The sequence below is a fragment of the Dryobates pubescens genome, chromosome 26, assembly GCF_014839835.1.
Source record: "Dryobates pubescens isolate bDryPub1 chromosome 26, bDryPub1.pri, whole genome shotgun sequence".
Taxonomy (NCBI): Eukaryota; Metazoa; Chordata; class Aves; order Piciformes; family Picidae; genus Dryobates; species Dryobates pubescens.
In genome coordinates, this window is record NC_071637.1 from 3,927,268 (window position 1) to 3,947,485 (window position 20,218).

At 51.6% G+C, this 20,218-nt stretch overlaps 1 protein-coding gene across 2 annotated transcripts; it reads right to left on the bottom strand.

Annotated features, from left to right (window-relative positions):
* Positions 1–1,641: 1,641 nt before the first annotated feature.
* YWHAB (tyrosine 3-monooxygenase/tryptophan 5-monooxygenase activation protein beta) lies at positions 1,642–19,889 on the bottom strand. 2 transcript variants are annotated; one of them, XM_054173512.1, is made up of 6 exons: positions 19,777–19,889; positions 9,988–10,288; positions 8,245–8,368; positions 6,884–7,047; positions 4,391–4,486; positions 1,642–1,975 (listed from the first exon to the last, which is right to left on the bottom strand). In XM_054173512.1, exons 2-6 carry the CDS (start codon positions 10,279–10,281, stop codon positions 1,919–1,921), a joined length of 735 nt encoding a protein of 244 aa, XP_054029487.1. In that variant the 5' UTR covers positions 10,282–10,288; positions 19,777–19,889; the 3' UTR covers positions 1,642–1,918. The 2 variants fall into 2 exon arrangements, with proteins under 2 accessions (XP_054029487.1, XP_054029488.1); XM_054173513.1 differs by lacking the exon at positions 19,777–19,889 and adding an exon at positions 14,765–15,310.
* Between the last annotated feature and the right edge of the window lie 329 nt (positions 19,890–20,218).

A 20,218-nucleotide genomic window follows, 5' to 3' on the forward strand; every position in this document is an offset into this window, starting at 1 on the left:
TTTTCTTTTTATACTTTTTTTTTTTGCTATACTATTCTCACAACCACGTGTGTGTGTGTGTGTGTGTGTGTGTGTGTGTGTGCTAGGCAAAGAGAACCGTCACAGAAGCAAACTTTAGGCAGAATACTGGTCAGTTAAAAACAAAGCGAGAGAGAGAGAAGAAGAGAGAGAGAGCTACCAGATATACAGACAGGCTCGGTTCCACATTCACTACTGCGTTGATCAAGCGCCAAGTTATTGAACTGCACGATTTGTTCAGCTGGGAAGAGGGGAAGGGAGGGCAGGGGAGGGGAGAGTTGTAAAATTCAGTGCATGGAATTCTCTTCAGCAGACAGATGGGGACAGACAGACGGAGGCATCCTATCTCTAAGTGGAATGTGAAGGCGAGGGGGGATGATACCGCGAGACTGAAGAGGTGACCGCTCCTCATCTTCTCCGCTGCGTTATTCACCCAGCTCTGGTCAGGGTTAACTGAATGGGATGTGGTCGAAACGGCAGCAGGGGAGGAGGACCTTTGGAGCTCAAATATTACAAGGGGGTAGGCCTGCATTCCAGCACGAGAGATGGGGAAAGCCTGAATATTTGAGCCAGCTCCTGGTACTACTGAAAAATGGCAGAGGAGAGGTGAAGACTTGCAACAGCACCGGCAGCTCTCAAGCATCCCGGAGAGAAACCTGCTCTGCAGCAGGTCTCACCCACCCATGCTGCCATCACCAAAAGAGGATGCATTTGTGGGAGTCCAAAACAGCTTGCATGAAGCTTGAACGGGTGAGAGGGTAGAGGATGAGCAGAGTTCAAGGGGAGGAAAAATTCTACAGGGTGAACTTAAGGCTGGCTGGCTGGGGGGGGGGGGTGGATGACTGCAGGATCAATTCCAAATGGGAACACCATGGAGAGTTCGATTCACCTCAGAGCAAAGCGATGCAAAAAGTGGCAGATCCCTTCATGGTATCATCCAAACTAAATAAGGCCATTCAAAAAATTGAATCTTCTCCTACCTCAAGTCCATGGCTGTGAACCAAGAATTGTCACTACTGAAGAATATCTAAGGTGTAATCAGGAAAGTTATTGCTGTGGGAAGGGGCTTAGGCATGCATGGCGTATGAGCACGAAAGCACTTGGAGAAGTCAAATCCCAGCCACCCGCCAGCGCCAGGGGTTTGGAGACCAAGCTGCTACCTCTCCCGCTGCCCTCCTAACCCGACCCAAACCCCACCCCCAAGAAAGACAGGATGGCCAGAAGCGAGCGTTGACCGGACGTGGTGCTGCAGGCTGGGTTTCCTAACGCTGCCAGAGCGCCTGCTGAGCTAATTCAGAGCGGTGCCACTACCTGGGTGCCACACATCGACCGCTTCCCTTCCGTGCCCCGGTGCCACAACACAACCTCTAGAATCTTCCTGTACAACTTGACAAGAGAATTGTACCTCGACTTCTTTTGTGGTGCCAAATTCAGCTCGCCGGAGTTCAGAACACCTCTCTTTTGGTGATGTTTAGTTTGTTTTGTTTGTTTCCCTACCAAATGAGAAGAGCTTTGCGAAGTCAACTGCGACCACACAAACCCCCCCTGATCACAGTGTTCAGTTTGAAAGAGAAACAGGGGAATGGGAACTGCAATAAAACCTTATCCCTCCCCCCCCCCCCCCCTCAAAAAACAACAACCACCCAATAAAAACAAACAAAAGAAGGTTGGGAACAGGGGGAGGTGTGTGTGGGGGAAAGTCCGGAATGCCATAGGGATAAGCGACCTTCCCACGTGGCTTACACCAAACACCAGCCCACCCCTTGGACCCCACTGAGGAAAAGTTGTTGCTACGTTGAGGTTGAGAAAGTCGATGTACTATTCTTGTTGCTCGTCGCACAAAGGGATACATGTGGAGGATACAGGGTGACATTGAACACAGAGTGAAGCCTGGCAGCCGTTAGTTCTCTCCCTCCCCGGCGTCCCCCTCGTCTCCCTGGTTTTCCGACGTCCATAGCTGGAAGAAAAAGACCAACCCCGCGTTCAGGTGGAAGCAGGCAGCTGGTTCAGCAGTGTCATGGTTGAAAACATGACAAACATTGAAGTTACAGCCCCCCAGAGGCTAGATAGGTCTAGGAGGTGAAGAGCACCGCTGCCCACTAGCAGAGGGCCGCCGCCGCTCACTAGCAGAGCAGTGCATCTCGCTAGCAGAGGGCCGCCGCTGCCTGCTAGCAAAGCGCGGCATCTCGCTAGCAGAGGGCCACCACTGCTCGCTAGCAGAGTGCAGCATCTCACTAGCAGAGGGCCGCTGCCTCCCGCTAGCAGAGCGCGGCATCTCGCTAGCAGAGGGCCACCACTGCTCGCTAGCAGAGCGCGGCATCTCGCTAGCAGAGCGCGGCATCTCGCTAGCAGAGCGCGGCATCTCGCTAGCAGAGGGCCGCCGCTGCCTGCTAGCAAAGCGCGGCATCTCGCTAGCAGAGGGCCGCCGCTGCCTGCTAGCAAAGCGCGGCATCTCGCTAGCAGAGGGCCGCCGCTGCCTGCTAGCAAAGCGCGGCATCTCGCTAGCAGAGGGCCGCCGCTGCCTGCTAGCAAAGCGCAGCATCTCGCTAGCAGAGGGCCACCACTGCTCGCTAGCAGAGCGCGGCATCTCGCTAGCAGAGCGCGGCATCTCGCTAGCAGAGCGCGGCATCTCGCTAGCAGAGCGCGGCATCTCGCTAGCAGAGGGCCGCCGCTGCCTGCTAGCAAAGCGCAGCATCTCGCTAGCAGAGGGCCACCACTGCTCGCTAGCAGAGCGCGGCATCTCGCTAGCAGAGCGCGGCATCTCGCTAGCAGAGCGCGGCATCTCGCTAGCAGAGCGCGGCATCTCGCTAGCAGAGCGCGGCATCTCGCTAGCAGAGCGCGGCATCTCGCTAGCAGAGCGCGGCATCTCGCTAGCAGAGGGCCGCCGCCGCTCGCTAGCAGAGCGCGGCATCTCGCTAGCAGAGGGCCACCTCTGCTCGCTAGCAGAGCGCGGCATCTCGCTAGCAGAGTGCGGCATCTCGCTAGCAGAGTGCGGCATCTCGCTAGCAGAGTGCGGCATCTCGCTAGCAGAGGGCCACCACCGCTCGCTAGCAGAGCGCGGCATCTCGCTAGCAGAGCGCGGCATCTCGCTAGCAGAGCGCGGCATCTCGCTAGCAGAGGGCCGCCGCCGCTCGCTAGCAGAGGGCCGCTGCCGCCCGCTAGCAGAGGGCCACCGCTGGCTAGCGGAGTGCCGCCACCTGCTAGCAATTGTTATAAAGCACAATTTTTGTTATTTCATTCCCTCCATGCCTGCATCTCTGTAAAACTGGCTGCAGAGTCAAGTTTCTGTCCTCTTCCCCCCTTCGCTGAAGGTCTTTTTAGAGCGTCAGGGAGTGATAGGACTGGGGGCAATGGAGCAAAACCACAAGTGGGTGGATTCAGATTGGATGCTAGGAAGAAGTTCTTCCCCGTGAGGGTGGTGAGACACTGGCACAGGTTGCCCAGGGAGGTTTTGAAGGCCAGGCTGGATGTGGCTGTGAGCAACCTGCTGTAGTGTGAGGTGTCCCTGCCCATGGCAAGGGGGTTGGAAGTAGATGATCTCTGAGGTCCCTTCCAACCCTGACAATTCAAAGATTCCCTCTCTCTCTCCTTCCCAATGCTGCTCCCTTCCTGTTGTGAGTGCAGGGGAGTGAGGCCTAGGGTGGCCTTGGCAGGGGCCTGGAGCTGGTGAGCTGAATTTTAGCAGTGTCACATGGGTTCAGCAATGGGGTTGTGCAAAGAGACATGGTGGTGGGGAGGGAGCATCTGAGGCCTGGATTTTTGGCCTGGTTTGGTGGAGGCTGGGAAAACTTTAGCTTAATGGGCTTCTGTGTTAAGCCCAGACTATGCATTTGGTCTGCTTTATGGGCTTTGCACTGTAGCTTGCAGTTTATGAATAGCACTTCCAGTTAAACCTCCAATAATATTCTGTGCTTCTATCCAATCCTGTGGGGAGTTTTTCTTTAACTACTTTAAGAGAGCCTGTCTAGCTCCTTAAAGTGAGACAAACTGTCAGGGAAGGCAATGGAACTAGCAGTAGCTGTGCAACATTCTCAGCTACGAGTAATGCAGACCTAACTTAACAGTAAAGCTAAAGAATAATGGAACTAGACAATGAGTTGAGGACAAGCAAAAAGCCAGCACAAGCCTGTAAGCCCAGCAAAAGCTGGCTGTTGAGGACAGGCAAACTCCACTTTGGGTTACAAATCATCTCAGTTTGTTACAGGGGCTATCAAGTGATTTCTGGTTTAAACATGCAAATCTGACAGGTCTGGTTACAAAAACCAGTGCAGTGAGGGCAGGCAGAAAAAGCTTTTAAGGCAGAGAGCTACACAAACCTCCAGATGCCCAGTTTCACTTAAGTGGAGCCCAGCAAATGCCCTGAGATACTTACAGTGAGGTTGTCCCTAAGCAGCTGCATGATCAGAGTGCTGTCTTTGTAAGACTCTTCATTCAGCGTGTCCAGCTCTGCTATCGCTTCATCGAATGCCTAAACAGATGCAAGACAAAGCACTGACACTCTGCTCTCTGCATTCCCTTCTGCTTACACACAGCTTACAAACCTCCCACATTACTAACCAAATTCTGCCATAAAAGCCTCCAGCCATTCTTCTTTCCCACCAAAGGAAGGAATGACACTGGAACAGGTTGCCCAGAGAGGTTGTGGACACCTCATCCTTGGAAGTGTTCAAGTTCAGGCTTTTAGCAGCCTGATCTAGTGGGGTTGGAATTAGATGATCTCTATGTTCCTTTCCAACTCAAGCCACTCTGTGAAGTGAGCACCAGATTTCTAGACAAACAGCAGGAAAAGGGAAGTCTTTGTTGGGGTCCAGGTTAAAGCCCAGAAGAGGCAAGCACACAAGAGGCAAGCACACTCTGTCTGCTGAAGAAAGATTCACACAGCTTGAGGGTGGGCTTAATAACAACAGTTAAAGCAATCCTTCCATTCAAAATGAAGGTCTCATGGGTTTAAATTGGCAGTAAAAGGCAAAGGTATCATTAAGTTGTGACATAAATTGTACATGAGTAAGCAGTAAAATGGATCAGAGGAGAACCTCTCCTGTGAAGACAGGCTGAGAGTTGGGGTTGTTCAGTCTGGAGAAAAGAAGGCTCCAAGGAGACCTTGTTGTGGCCTTCCAGTATCTGAAGGCAGCCTACAAGAAAGCTGGGGAGGGACTTTTTAGGAGGTCAGGTAGTGACAGGACTGGGGGGAATGGATCCAAGCTGGAGGAGGGAAGAGTCAGATTGGATGTTAGGAGGAAGTTCTTCCCCATAAGGGTGGTGAGAGACTGGCACAGGTTGCCCAGGGAGGTGGTGGAAGCCTCATCCCTGGAGGTTTTGAAGGCCAGGCTGGATGTGGCTGTGAGCAACCTGATTTAGTGGAAGGTATCCCTGCCCATGGCAGGGGGGTTGGAGCTGAATGGTCCTTGAGTCCCTTCCAACACTGACAATTCTGTGAACTGCACTAGCAAATTAGACTTGCTTAAAGCTGGCTAACTTAGCAGCAAGTGTGCCATGATGACCATGAAGATGACAGCATTTTAAAGGAATTTGACAAGAAAAAGCATAATCATCCACAAGTGCTACTGCAACCATGTGAACTCAAACTCAGGCCCAGTCAAAATGGTTTTATGAAGGGCAGCTCCTGACCTCCTATGACAAGATGGATCTGACTGTTGGATGAGGGAAAGGCTGTGGATGTTGTCCACCTAGACTTTGGAAAAGCCTTTGCCACTGTTCCTCACAGAATTCTCATGGACAAACTGTCTGCTCATGGCTTGGCTGAGCAAAGCTCTGCTGGATAAAGTACTGGCTGGGCAAATAGGCCCAAAGAGTGGTGGTCAACGGAGTTAAATCCAGCTGGCAGCTGGCCACAGGTGGTGTTCCTCAGGCCTCAGTGGTGGGACCACTTCTGTTTACCATCTTTATTGATGATCTTGATGCAGACATAGCATGTCATCAGTAAGCTTGCAGGTGACACCAAGTTGGGTGGGAGTGCTGACCTGCACAAGGGCAGGGAGGCTCTACAGAGGGACTTGGATAGATTGGATCCATAGCCAATGTTACCAGGAGGAGCTTCAACAAGGACAGGTGCCAGGTCCTGCACTTTGGGCACAAAACCCCCAAGCAACACTACAGGCTCAGGGCAGTGTGGCTGAAAAGCTGCCTGGCAGAAAGGGACCTGGGGGTGCTAATGGACAAGCAGCTGAATAGGAGCCAGCAGTACCCAGATGGCCAAGAAAGCCAAAGGCCTCCTGGCTGGGATCAGCAATGCTGTGTCCAGCAGGAGCAGGGAGGGGATTGTCCTCTTGTACTCAGCTCTGGTGAGGACACTGCTCGAGTGTTGTGTCCAGTTTTGGGCACCTCCATACAAGAAAGATGTGGAGGTGCTGGAGCCAGGGCAGAGGAGGGCAAGGAAGCTGGGAAGGGCCTGGAGAATAAATCTGATGAAGAGCAACTGAAGGAGCTGGGGATGGTTAGTGTGAAACAGAGGAGGCTGAGGGGAGACCTTATTGCTGTCTACAACTACCTGAAAGGAGGTTGCAGAGAGGTTGGTGCTGGTCTCTTCTCACAGGTAATTAGTGATACAACAAGGAATGGCCTCAAGCTGCCACTGGGGAGGTTTAGACTGGACATTAGAAAGAATATTTTCATGGCAAGAGTGGTCAGGGATTGGAATGTGCTGCCCAGGGAGGTGGTGGAGTCCCCAAGCCTGGATGTGTTTCAAGGTGGTTTGGCTGTGCTGCCTGGGGCTATGGTTTAGGGGTGACCCTTGTAGAGCAGGGTCAACGGTTGGACTTGGTGACCCTGAGGGTCTTTTCCAAGCTGAATGTCTGTGTGATGACCTCCTCAGCCCCCACAAAGCTGGTAACAGGAAGGTGCTTACCGTCTTTGCCAGGTTGCAGGCTTTCTCAGGGGAATTTAGTATCTCATAGTAGAAGACAGAGAAGTTCAGGGCCAAGCCCAGTCGGATGGGGTGTGTTGGCTGCATCTCCTTCTTGCTAATTTCAAATGCCTCCTGGTAAGCTTGCTGGGAGTTTGCTACCGTTGCTGCAAGAAGCCATTGTAAGCACATTAATGCACAGTACATCCCTGCACTTCAGAGGGAAGAGATTACAGCCTTGGCCTAGGCTATTGTGCCAGCAGAAACTCATACAATTCCATATGCAGAGATGCTTCTTTCAGTGTGGTTTTTTTTAGCTGCAAAAGCCTACCACTGGCTGAACCATTAAGGCAGAAATACTTGTTCAGGTAATGCTTTGACAAAGAAATGCAGTGGACATTTTAACATAATACAAATCAATCCCAGCCCCTCTGAATGCACACAAGCTCTGCCTAAGTCAGAGTGCTCTAGGATTAAGCAGTCACTTCCAGCCTAGCTGGAGAAGCAGTAGCTGTATAGAATAAATCCAGATAAAACCATATGGGGTTTTGGGGTGCCTATTGAGACTGGAGGGAAGGCTAAGCAGCTAGGTCACCAGCTCTGTATTTCAGTCTGGGGTTTCAGAGGAGACAACAGTTCCTTTCCTGGCTAATGGGTAACAGTGAGCTCCAGAATGGTGTCAAACTGAGTCTGCAAGAAGCAGACTACATTGGACTCTCACCAGGAACTCAGGCACATTTCAGCATTCATTGGCTTAGGACCCAGTAACCCAATATCCCATATTTGCAGGCAGTGAAGACTTGGGAGTTAAAGTCATAGTTTAAAGAAGAGAAGATAGGGACAGAGCATTTTCCATGAGAAACAAACCCCACATTATCCAGGAGAAGGATTTTACAGTGCCAAATACACTCTAGAATCAGCCCCTCAGGTCAGGGGCTGCAAGCAGAGTCTGACAGGTTTGATGAGCATCTGGCAGTCACTTCTGTTAATTCCAGTGAAGACTTGCACCTCAACATGAGGAGAAACTTCTTTACAGTAAGGGTGATGGAGCACTGGAGCAGGCTGCCCAGAGAGGTTGTGGAGTCTCCTGCTCTGGAGACTCTCAAAACCTGTCTGAATGCATTCCTGTGCAAGTCTACCCTAGGTGATCCTGCTTTTGGCAGGGGGTTGGACTTGATGATCTCTGGAGGTCCCTTCCAACCTCTTATCATTCTATAATCCTTGCCCTGCACCTACCTTTGATACTACAGAGCAGCAGCAAAAAGAAATAAACAACTGACATCAGGGGGGGAAGAACAGAAGGGTTTTTTTTATACTTTGTTCTGTTAGCCCCCAGCAGGATGAAAGATTTCATCTTTACTTACTTTGCTTATTGTCCCCAGATGCCACCTCTGACAGGTATCTGTAGTAATCACCTTTCATTTTCAGATAGAAGACCTTGCTCTCTGGCTGTGTGGCGTTGACAATAAGGTATTTGTCCAGAAGTTCCTGAGAAAGGAAACATCACTTTTATTTTTTTTTTCCCCCACCCTCTCCCAAGTCATAAAAATAATGTCTGGAACAAAGCCTTTGTCACAATGGTAACCACAAACTGTTAAAGCATTAACAGTGCCTTACGTACATCACATGCTGATTGCTTTGCCTACTGCTGTCTCAACTCAGAGAAACAACCAGAAAGCCAAACCTGCTTGTATCTAACCCCTGGAAATCAGTTTGCTGCCCTGAGCTGCCCACAACTCACTCAGAACAAGAGGACACAGTCTCAAGCTGCACCAGGGCAGGTTTAGGCAGGAGGTTAGGAAGAAGTTCTACACAGAGAGAGTGTAGAATGGGCTGCCCGGGGAGGTGGTGGAGTCACCATCACTGGAGGTGTTCAGGAGGAGACTTGATGGGGTGCTTGCTGCCATGGGTTAGTTGATTAGGTGGTGTTGGGTGATAGGTTGGACTTGATCTCAAAGGTCTTTCCCAACCTGGTTAATTCTATGCTATGCTATGCTATTCACTCCTGCAGAACCTAATGGCTACCAGGGCTCAAGACTGCACTGATTTTCCTTGCCATAGACTGATGCCAAGCTGTGTTCACAGCCAAGCTAAGAAAAAGCTGCAGCTTAAGGACAAGCCTAGTCACCTATGCTGCCACAAACTTGAATTCTATACAGAGCAGTGAAATTATCCCCACCAAACTGATTCTACCTGCAGCTCCAGCTGAAACATGGCACAGTCAGCACATGTGCAATCAGAAAGAGATGTAAAGGCTGAAGGTGCTGACAGCAAACAGCTCCAGACTGATCTGCAGCACACTGAACAGCAATGAAAAGAATCCCTCTCCTCTAAAAGGAAAGAAATAGGGAAACCAGCTGGGAGGAATAGGTACAGCAGCTTCCTCATCCCAAAAAGGTACTAAACAAGCTTCAGGACATCAGCACTCATTAATGGAAGAATTTAATACAGCAGGCCTTTTAGCAGGACTCATAGCAGTGCCCCAGACTTACATTTGGTTGCATGGTGACCCCTTGCTGGCTTTTTTATACTATAAAAACAGAAGTAAGATAAAAATTCTCTTTTATACCAATTCCCTGGGGCTTTTTCAGCCTGGAGAAAAGACTGAGAGGGGATTTAATCATGCTCATAAATATCTGAGGGCTGGGTGTCAAGAAGGAAGGGACAGCCTCTGCTCACTTGTGCCCTGTGAGAGGACAAGGGGCAACAGATGGAAAACTACAGCACAAGGAAGTTCCACCTCAGTCATGAGGGAGGAAATCCTTTACTGTAAGGGTCACAGAGCACTGGAACAGGCTCCCCAGAGAGGTTGTGGAGTCTCCTTCTCTGGAGCTTTTCCATCTCTGGATGTGCTCCTGTGTGACCTGTGCTGGATTCTATGGTCCTGCCCTGGTGGGGGGGATGGACTCGAAGATCTCTAGAGGTGCCTTCCAACCTCTAACACCCTGTGAAACAAACTAGATGACACAGCAGCTAGAACTGGACCCAAGCAAGGGGCTATGCGAAACAATCCCCCCGCTAAGGTGCGGCAGCGTCTCCAGCCCCAGCCAGCGCGCTGGAGGAGGCTGCAGGGCTAACGCCTGGGATCTGCGCGGCTGGATCGTTACCAGAACATCATTGCAGATATCCTGCAGCTCAGCCTCGATCTTCTCACGATACTCTCTCCCCATCTGCTGCTTCTTCTCGTTCCTCTCCGTCTTCTGCTCGATGCTGGAGATGACGCGCCAGGAGGAGCGGCGGGCGCCCACCACGTTCTTGTAGGCGACGGAGAGGAGGTTGCGCTCCTCGTTGGACAGCTCGTGCCCCTGCTCGGTGACAGCCTTCATGGCCGCGGCCATGTCGTCGTAGCGCTCGGCCTGCTCGGCCAGCTTGGCCTTCTGCACCAGCTCGCTTTTATCCATGGCTCTCCTGGAATCAGCAGGGAAGAAAGGCAGAGAAAAGGCCCCTTCAGTGTCTGCACTGTAGAAGGCAACCACAGAATTGTCAGGGCTGGAAGGGACCTCAAGGCTCAGCCAGCTCCAACCCCCCTGCCACGGGCAGGGACACCTCGCACTGCATCAGGTCTCTCAGAGCCACATCCAGCCTGGCCTTCAAAACTTCCAGGGTTGGGGCTTCTACCACCTCCCTGGGCAACCTGTTCCAGTGTCTCTCCACCCTCAGGGGGTAAGAACTTCTTCCTAACATCCAAGCTGAATCTACCCATTTCTATTTTTTTCCATGCCAAAGGGTGAAGCAGAACTCACAGCTGCTAGTTAAGTGGAAAATGCTATCAGCTCTCATATGAGGAGAGGCTGAGGGAGCTGGGGTTGCTTAGCCTGCAGAAGAGGAGGCTCAGGGGAGACATTATTGCTGTCTCCAACTACCTGAAGGGAGGTTGTAGCCAGGTGGGGGTTGGTCTCTTCTCCCAGGCACCCAGCACCAGAACAAGAGGACACGGTCTCAAGCTGCACCAGGGGAGGTTCAGGCTGGAGGTTAGGAAGAAGTTCTTCACAGAAAGACTAACCGGCCATTGGGATGTGCTGCCCAGGGACGTGGTGGAGTCACCATCTCTGGAGGTGTTTAGGAAGAGCCTGGATGAGGCACTTGGTGCCATGGTTTATTTGATTAGATGGTGTTGGGTGATAAGCTGGACTGGATGATCTCAAAGGTCTTTTCCAAACTGGTTAATTCTATTCTATTCTTAAATAGGCACCAACAGTCCCATTAGCACTAAGCACAGCAGAATGGAATAGAATAGAATAGATCAGATCAGGTTGGAAGAGACCTTTGAGATCATTGAATCCAGCCTATCACCCAACACCATCTGATCAACTAAACCATGGCACCAAGCACCCCATCCAGTCTCACTAATGTATTCCCTATGGACATCTCTCCCCTTTCCTGTACTGGCCACAGCTCAGCCTGGGAGACACTGCAAGTTCTAACCCAGACACCACCACTTTGGCTTGGTTTGGGTTTTGTCTTTGGTTTTGAAGCACTGAGGCATTGGACAGCTCCACCTGACAGCTCCCTTTGTACACACTACAGGACATGTTTCTATGGGTTGAAATAAACCACAGCAGAAAGCTGCTGCTGTTGGCAACTGTGGAAAGCACATCCACACTGTCCTGCCAGAGAACTGCTTTCCACACATGCATCAACCTACCTGTGCTGGCCAAGGCTGCACAGCCTGCAGGGGAGGCTGCAGTCAGCTCAGGTTTTCAAAACCTTGTTAGTAACACTGACATTCACAAAGCCCACATGGGACCTGGCCCATGTGATGGTCTCTACTGCAAAAACTAATTGTTTATATGGAATCAACTTGTTTAGCATTTCTGATAATGCAGTTTAGCAACAGAAGCCACGGGGAAAAAACAACATCACGTGTCCACAAGGCCCCTGAAGAGCTTTAGGCACTGCAAAATGAAGCTAGCAAGGAATGCATTGGTGAGGCAGCATGAGTGGTGTTTGCTTGTACCAGACCACTTCAGCCATTGGGCTACCAGCCTCACACTCAAGCACCTAGGGTCAGGTTCACAGGAAAACTTCAGTTTCTTTGCCTTCATCAAAGTGGATCTCAATACCTCACAAGCTCCCAGCCACCCCAAACTCAGCTGCAGGATTTCTTCAGGTGCCAAGCTTCACTTTCAGACAGACCCCAAACTGTTCATCTTGGCAGCACTGAGCAATGATGCTCCTCTCCCACTCCTTAAATCCCAACTCTCATTGTCCAGAGGAGAAGCTTCCAGGCTGAGACCTAACAGCCTAGAGCCAGCTTCCAAAAGAACAATAAAAAGCAAAGAAGCAGAGTAAGCTTACAACAGTCTTTCAGACTTCTGTTCATTACCCAAGCACCTACAGCCCTGTTAAAGAGCCACCAGGATGACAGCCATTGCTGTAGCCTTTTCCCTGGCTCTGTCCTTTGAAGATCCCACTCTCAAGGGCTCCTGATGGAGAATGTCTCAGATACACTCAGCTTGCATTACAACCCAAGAGGCACCAACCACACCATGGCAGGGAAACTAGGACCCTATATTAAACCCTTAACCAGGACAATGAGATGCAGACCCAGATCCCATCATGTGTATGAGCAGTTGGAGCTTCCTACTGCCCAGGTCAGAGTCCTAACCACAAAAACGTTTTGGGATGAGTGTATTCAATCCCTTCAGATGGAGATAATCCACTTGATCAAAACCAGTAACAATTAAAGAATCAGCCAAGATATTAAGCCAAACATTGTTACTGCACATCAAAGCTCTTCAAGTCAACCCAGCAACCACATGTCCTACCTGCTATCTATTTGCAAGACACCCTCACTCCTGCTTGTCTTTGATCCTACCTAAGAATAGATCCACCCATGGAAGGCCCTCAGCAATGACATGCAATGTTAAAGCCAGGCTCCTGGGAAGAGACCAGACCTGCAAGTAAAGCTGGGCTGCAGCTCAGCTCCATTTTGAATGCTGCATTTAAACCAGTGGATTCTGGCACCTATTAAAAGGTGACACAGACTTCAGATCAAAGCCCTGCAGAAGACAGCCTGTGGGTAGCAGTGTGACAGGTTCCTCTAAGGGATGATTCATTTAGCTCTGTCTTCCTCAAGAGGCTTTCCTATGGGGATATGCTATATTGACACTGGCTTTTACAGACTTATCAAAAGGATAGCTCCTGAGGATGGAAAGGGATTAGTGGAGTTTGTGATGTGATTTCCCCCACCCCCCTCCCTGCTCTGAAGTGTTTCTCAGAAGTGATACCTGCCAAGCCTAATGAAACCATCAGGCCGTTCACCCTTGGCAGAAGCCAGCCCACTTTGCACTGTGCTGTCTTATCAGGCCCGGTAAGCTCAGCACTAAATTTAGACCACGTGCTTAGTGCAGGAAGTAATTTGTGAGTGGACAAAGTACACCTGAAGAATGCTTTTTATCTTATGAGGGCCAGCTTCACACAACCAGACACCTAAACAAAGCTGCTTCAGAGCAGTCCCAGCTTCCCTCTCAGGCAGTGAAGCTCAACAGGGCCCTGGGCAACCTGATCTAGTGGAGGATGCCCCTGCTCACTGCAGAGAGGGTTGGACTAGATGGCCTTCAGAGGTTCCTTTCAACCCAAACTATTCCGTGATTCTATGATACAACAGCTTTGAGAGGCATTGCTATTGCAGCTGCCTTATCTTCACAGAATCACACAATTGTCAGGGTTGGAAGGGACCTCAAGGCTCAGCCAGTTCCAGCCCCCCTGCCATGGCCAGGGACACCTCACACTGCAGCAGGCTGCTCAGAGCTACATCCATCCTGGCCTCGAAAACCTCCAGGGCTGAGGCTTCCACCACCTCCCTGGGCAACCTGTGCCAGGCTCTCACCACCCTCATGGGGAACAACTTCTTCCTAACATCCAATCTCAATCTACTCATTCTTAGTTTTGTTCCATCCCCCCCTGTCCTATCACTACCCAGCATCCTAAAAGTCTCTCCCCAGCTTTCTTGTAGGCCCCTTCAGATACTGGAAGGCCAGAATAAGGTCTCTTTGGAGCCTTCTCTCTAGACTGAACAACCCCAACTCTCAGTCTGTCCTCACAGCAGAGCAGCTCCAGCCCTCTGCTCATCCTCGTGGCCCTTCTCTGGACACCTTCCAGCACCTCCAGATCTTTCTTGCAATGGAGGCTCCTCTTCTTCTCATGGAACCTGACTGTTTTGTAGAGAATGCCTGCTGCTTGACATCCAGAGCAGAGCAGCCCCCAGACAGTTTATATTTTGCCCCTGAAAGGTCAGTTTTTTATCTTTGATCTGCACTTTGCCAGCAGTGGTCTCTTCCCAGCCCTGCAGAGCTCCGTTTACAAACAGTATGGTTTAGTTTAGAAATGGTGCAGTCTGTTTTACCCAGCTCCCTGACATATTTATCTTCAGATGCAAGTCATTTCACAGCAGTTGATGGGGTCATGTAAGGACACGTGAAGGAAATGGCAGAAGGAACTGCAAAGGCATAAAGACCCAGTGGATAAAAAGAGATCTAGAAACCAGTTTAACAAATGTACTCTACAGGCAAACCACTGGCACAAAGCATTAGAATGCTGCTTCCCATCACACAACTTTCCTCAGTCATGTAAATGATTTGTGCATATCTTAAATGTAACTCAAGCCGGTGCCTGATGATGGAGCTCCTCAGAACTTCACTGGCTTAAAAAATTGAAGCATACAGGAGCCTGAGTTCTTCAATCAGTCTTAACAGCTGTACTGAGGCAGGTTTGCTGTGAAACACAAAGTACAACTCAGTGACAGGGGTTTGACAGAACTTCCAATGCAGTAAGGCACATCATTGCCCACACCGAAGCACCTGCCATCAACAGCAAGCCTACCACGACTTCATTCACAGGGAAGGAAGACTGAAAACCCTCATTTGATTCTCCACTGCTTACCTTGTGAGAAGCTTGGAGAGAGCTTTGCAGAGCTATGCTGGCTTGAGCTCCAAAAGAGGGAAGTGTTTGCCAGAAGGAAAAAAGATACAAGGAAAGGAGTGACGTTTGAAAAGGCAAAGAAGCAACTATCAGTTATAACTGGTCCCTCCCATAGAGGAGATGAAAGCCACACTCTAACAATGGATCAGTGTGCCACAGTCTCCAACAAGCAAAGCCTACAGCTAAAAATACTCCTAGGCCACAAACAGAAGCCACCTCACAAAGGTTACCTGCAGCTAGGAGCAAAACACAGAGGTGACAAACAGGAGGCCAAGAGGGATGATCTATTCTAGCGCCAAGGAAGCCATGCCGCGCCGGCAGCGGGGAGAGGGGGAAGATGGAAAAGAGAGCGGAGAGGTGCAGACCACAGCCATGGAGGGGTCCTGAGAGCTGCCCATTCTAAGCAGAAGAGTCTCTTATTAGGTATGTTAATGCACTTCAAATTCTTAAGGCAATGTCTTCTTAAGAATCTGCCAGACCACAACCCAGCAGCCCTCCGAAAGACGTGGCTGGCCACTGTTTGCAGCGGGGAGTGCCAACCACTAGCCAGCAGTCACAGCCACTGCTACCAGCTGCCAGAAAGCTGCACCACCCCAAATCCCACACAGCAAAAGGTGATTTTAAAACCATTTTCACTCTGTCCCCACATACAGCCTTAGACATCTTTCAGTCTCTCTCCCCAACACAAACCAGCATGAATACAGGCGCTGGAAGTTACAAGTACCTGCCTCCCCACCCTGCCCAAAAAAGTGCTTCACACCTCTGAGGACAAGACTCAAACATCTTACAAAGCATCAAAGGTGGAGGGCAGAGCCAGTAAGAGGCTCAGTTTGCAACAGCTTTGCTACTTTCAGTAGACACTGCAGTAAGAAGGGGATGGTGCAACCGCCCTGGGAACAGCAACTGATCTTTCAGGAGTGGCCGGCCTGGCTCTGAAGGTTTACATCTCAGAAACAGCCAAGGAGCGAAACATTCAGATAATGCTCTTCAGCAGGATGCTGGAGAACTGCATCTTATTGCTCAGCAGTTACTACAGCTGCTTCAGAGCCTCCATGGCTTCCAGTCTCCATGAGATGTTTAGGACAAAGCCAAACCAGATCAAAAGCAGCCGTGTTTGAAGTCCGCAGAAACCAAATGAGAACTGACAATGAAAAAAAAACCTCTGGCTTATATAATGTATTGAACTGCCAGGACAATACCAATAAGCCCACGTTGGTCTGAAGTCTGCTGCTCTCAATGCTGCTCCTCTGATGCTAATTAAGGCATTGATTTTGGGGTACTGTTTTTATAGCAAGCATTGAGAGCCCATCAGACAAACGCTTCCACTTTGGTAAAAAAAACCCCACCAAACTGGTGAGCAAGCAGTGTGGTTACTGGTTTGGCATACTGGTCCCTCAGGGGTCAAGCAGAGCTGTGGGGTAACAGACTGCACATCACACTGGGAGAGGAGTGTCAGGCCAGATTTGGTGGTAGGGGATGGAATCATCCCGCCCGGTCACAAGCTTTCCGAGTTCACTCAACTTCAACAAGAAAGGTAGCAGAGTGCTACAGAATTTGTAGCTTGATCTTGCCAGGCACCTGGGAACACTCCTTGTCTGATTTCTGGATGGGCAATTCGTTCTGAAATGAAACACTCACCTGAGCCAAGTGAGATCTCAAAGGACATTTGCAGCCGATTGTGTTTCTAAACCACAGGGCAAATCCTCCTCCGGAGCTCAGGCACACACACGCTGCCTACACGGTGTGGATGGCATCCACAGACACCACTCCCAACACAGGAAAGGAATCAACCCTTCAAATGGAGTTCAGGGAAGCTCCCCTGCTTTGTCTGAGAATTTGAATGTCTCAGTTGTGCCTCTCTGGTTTGGCTCCTCCAAAGGCTACACACCACTCACTGTTAAATAACTGATTAGATAATGAACCTGCCTGCTAAGGTCCCAGCAGTGAAACCTTCCCCAGCTGCCACCAGCTTGGGTATAGCAACAGGTTCAGTAAAACGTACTGCAAGCAATGAGAGGGGAAGAAAAATGACTTCACAGTTGTGATACTCTTGCTGACCTTGTGCAGCACTTCGCTTGAGCCTCCTCTGCATCTGCTGATTTAACAGCATGCCCTGGCCTTCAGCTCAAATCTTTGTGCAAGCATTCAGATAACATTCACACTCTGGAAAGCCACAGCTAAGTGGCTTTTAGTCTCCACAGAGGGGAAAAAAAGATGAAATTGCTACCCCCAGAGCCTGCAGGAACACTGCCACTGTCTGGGCAAGCCAAACTTAGTGACAGTGGCCTTGCTCGTTTAGAGTTAATGGCACTGAAAGAAGGGGGAGCAGGCTGACAAGGGCTGCACTGCCACACACCTCTGGCACTTCACACAGGACAGCTGCAGGTGGAGGCAAGCAGCCCCCAAATAATATACTTACAATATACTTACATGGCAACACCTTTCTGTTCCAAGGAGGAGAATTTTGGCTAGGGTCCAGAAAGGGAATAGGAAGTTATCCCCCCCAAAAGAATCTTCCCCCAGGCATAACCTTCATGCCCAACTAATGGATTCATATGACAGGTAAATCACTTTTGTTAATGATAAACTGATGGTATTTCTACTACAGGGTGGGGCAAAGAGTGTGGCCATAGATGTGCACTCACAGCCCACAAAGCCAACCACATCCTGGGCTTGTGCCCAGCAGCGTGGGCAGCAGGTCGAGGGAGGGGATTCTGCCCCTCTGCTGTGCTCTGCTGAGACCCCACCTGCAGTGCTGGGGCAGCTCTGGAGCCCCCAACACAAGAAGGATGTGAAACCATTGGAGTGGGAACAGAGAAGGTCATGAAGATGATCTGGGGGCTGGAACACTTCCCTGTGAGGACAGGCTGAGAGAGCTGGGGTTCTTCAGGCTGGGGAAGGCTCCAGGGAGACCTTAGAACAGTCTTCCAGTATTTGAAAGGGGCTACAGGAGAGCTGGAGAGGGACCTTTTACAAAGGCCTGTAGTGACAGGATGAGAGCCAATGGCTTCCAACTGGAAGTTGTTTAGATTACACATTAGGAAGAAATTCTTTCCCATGAGGATGGTGAGGCACTGGAACAGGTTGCCCAGAGAAGCTGTGGAAGCTCCAAGCCTGCAAGTGTTCATAGCCAAGTGGAATGGGGCCTTGAGCAACCTGGTCTAATGGAAGGTGTCCCTGCCCATGGCAGGGGGCTGGGACTAGATGATCTTTGATGTCCCTTCCAACCCAACCCACTCTACGACTCTACACAAGAGACACTACTGGAACATTTAGCCTTACTGAGATGTATCAGGACACCAGACAGATTTCAGTACTTGTTACCCCATTATTCAAATAATCATTTACTTCACTCTCCCTCCTGAGTTTGTTCACATGCAGCACAAAAAGCTGCACACTGGCAAAAGCCTGCTTCAAAAAAAAACCCAAACCCCAAAACACAGCACCAAACAACAACAAAGAAAGAAAGAGAGACTCAACATCAAAATAGGAGAGATCAGAACATGAGGCACTGACATAATGAGGTTGAGAAAGCTGCACCAGGCCCATCTGTGCACCCAGTCTATCGCTTCACTGGTACCAATTTAATAAACAAAATATCACACAGACTACATTTTTGCAGCCCTTGGACATGAAGGGTGACAAAGGCACTCAGATCCTTGTTTTCTCTTCCAGACCAACTGAAGACTCGTGATTCTTTTACATTAAAAGCCTTTCTTTTCATAAAGTAGTACAAAAATGTCTGTCCTGAGGTGTCCTTACAGGTCTGTCTGAAGACACAAATATCCCTGCAGTCACAAACCCCTCCAAACACTGTCAAAGTCCCTGCTGTTTTTATGGAGGAATTGAGATTTTCTGGTGCTGCATGAGGTGCAGTTTGTTTTCCCACCACAGGAAAAAAAAATGGTTTATCTATTAATAAAGAATTTAGCTGAGAGCAACCCAATGTACATTGTGATGCCTGCATGAGAGGCATTTTTGCTCCCACATGCTAACACAGTGACTTTATGCCACTGACTCTGATCAGCCCAATTATTATCTGCTTATAGATACCTCAAATGAAAACCTCTGGTTGCTAGCTTCGGGTTACTGCTCAGCCTTTTAGTAGGCTGCGCCTGGCTTGAAACCACCTCTCTAAACGCACCTCCATTCCCCGATGGACACAAACGATCAGAACTGGAAAATAATAAAGCTATTTTGTTTCCTTTTCAAACGTTATACGTTTCCGCGATCGCCTTCGGTCCTACGTGAGCGGCCTCACACCAGCCGGCCCCGAAGCCGCACCTCCCCTCTCCGGCGGAGCGGGCCCGGCCTGTCGGCTGGGCACCGAGCTCCTGCTTTTGTCAAGCTGCGAGGACGCCCCGACCCCTCCCCTGGTTTGGGTGGTGAAGGCAGGAGCCCTGAGGAAGAGGCTGACCGTGACCGAGAGCGGCCCCGGCACAGAGGGAATCGCTTCCCTTTCTTCCCCGGCCGCCGCCCGGAGACCCCCACGCCGCGGCCGCTCGGTACAGGTGTGCGCGGCCAGCCTCGCCCTCCGGGGAGCCGGTGACTCACTCAGGGCGGGGCAGGGCCGGGCGCTCGGCGGCGCCGCCCGCTCCGGCTCCGCAGCGGCAGCCGAGGGAGGGTCACACCGTTACTTGGAGCGGGGAAGAGGGAGGCAGGGCCCACGGCACCCCCACCCCCACCCCCCCGCGCGGGGACCCTCCCGGAGGCAGCCCCCGCGGCCCAGCGCGGCTTCCAAAGCCCCTCCTCGCCGCTGGGCTGCGCCAGCCCCAACCCGGCGGGGAGGAGCGGACCCGGCCGGGCGGGGAGGCGTGGGGCAGGCCGGGGAGGCCTCCCCCGCACGCTCCCGCGGGGCCGCAGTGGCGCGGCCCGACCCCAGCGACCGGGGGAAGACGGAAGGGATATGTGTGAGAAAAGGGTACGAGCCCGGGCGGCGAGTGGAGCCGCGGGGAAGGGCCCGGGACCCTCACCTGGCGGGGGCGGCAGCAGCGCGGCCTGGATCCCGGCGGGCGAGGCGATGGGAGCGCGGCGGCCGCTCGGCGCACGCACACACACCCTGCGGCGCTCCGGCCCCGCTTCCGGCGCCGCGCCACGCCCCTTCCGGCGCCAGGGGGCGCCACCGCCCCTCTCACCTCCCCATTGGGCCGGCAGCGGCGGGCGGCAGCCGGCTGCCGGTTGCTATGGCAACAGGGGGGGGCGCGGAGCGTGCCCGCCGCCATGGCGGGAGCTGGCGCCGCCGCCTTCCCCTTCGCTCAGACGGGGCTCGGCCCGCCGCGCCCCACCCCGCCGGCACAGAGGCGCTCACCGGTGTCCGGGAGAGGGGGCTGGGCTCGGCCGGAGGAGCGGCGGCTCGCCTCCGCGCGGCACTCGCTGCTCCGAGAAGCCGAGGGGCTGTGGGGCCCCCCGCGCAAA

What these genes read in the sequence shown, in the direction of transcription:
- YWHAB (XM_054173512.1), bottom strand. Translation starts at nt 10,281, where the DNA reads ATGGATAAAAGCGAGCTGGTGCAGAAGGCCAAGCTGGCCGAGCAGGCC. An exon ending in ATATCTGCAATGATGTTCTG is followed by an intron (nt 8,369 to 9,987) that starts GTAACGATCCAG and finishes TTCCTTTCTCAG; the next exon opens with GAACTTCTGGACAAATACCT. An exon ending in ATCTGGGGACAATAAGCAAA is followed by an intron (nt 7,048 to 8,244) that starts GTAAGTAAAGAT and finishes GGCTTCTTGCAG; the next exon opens with CAACGGTAGCAAACTCCCAG.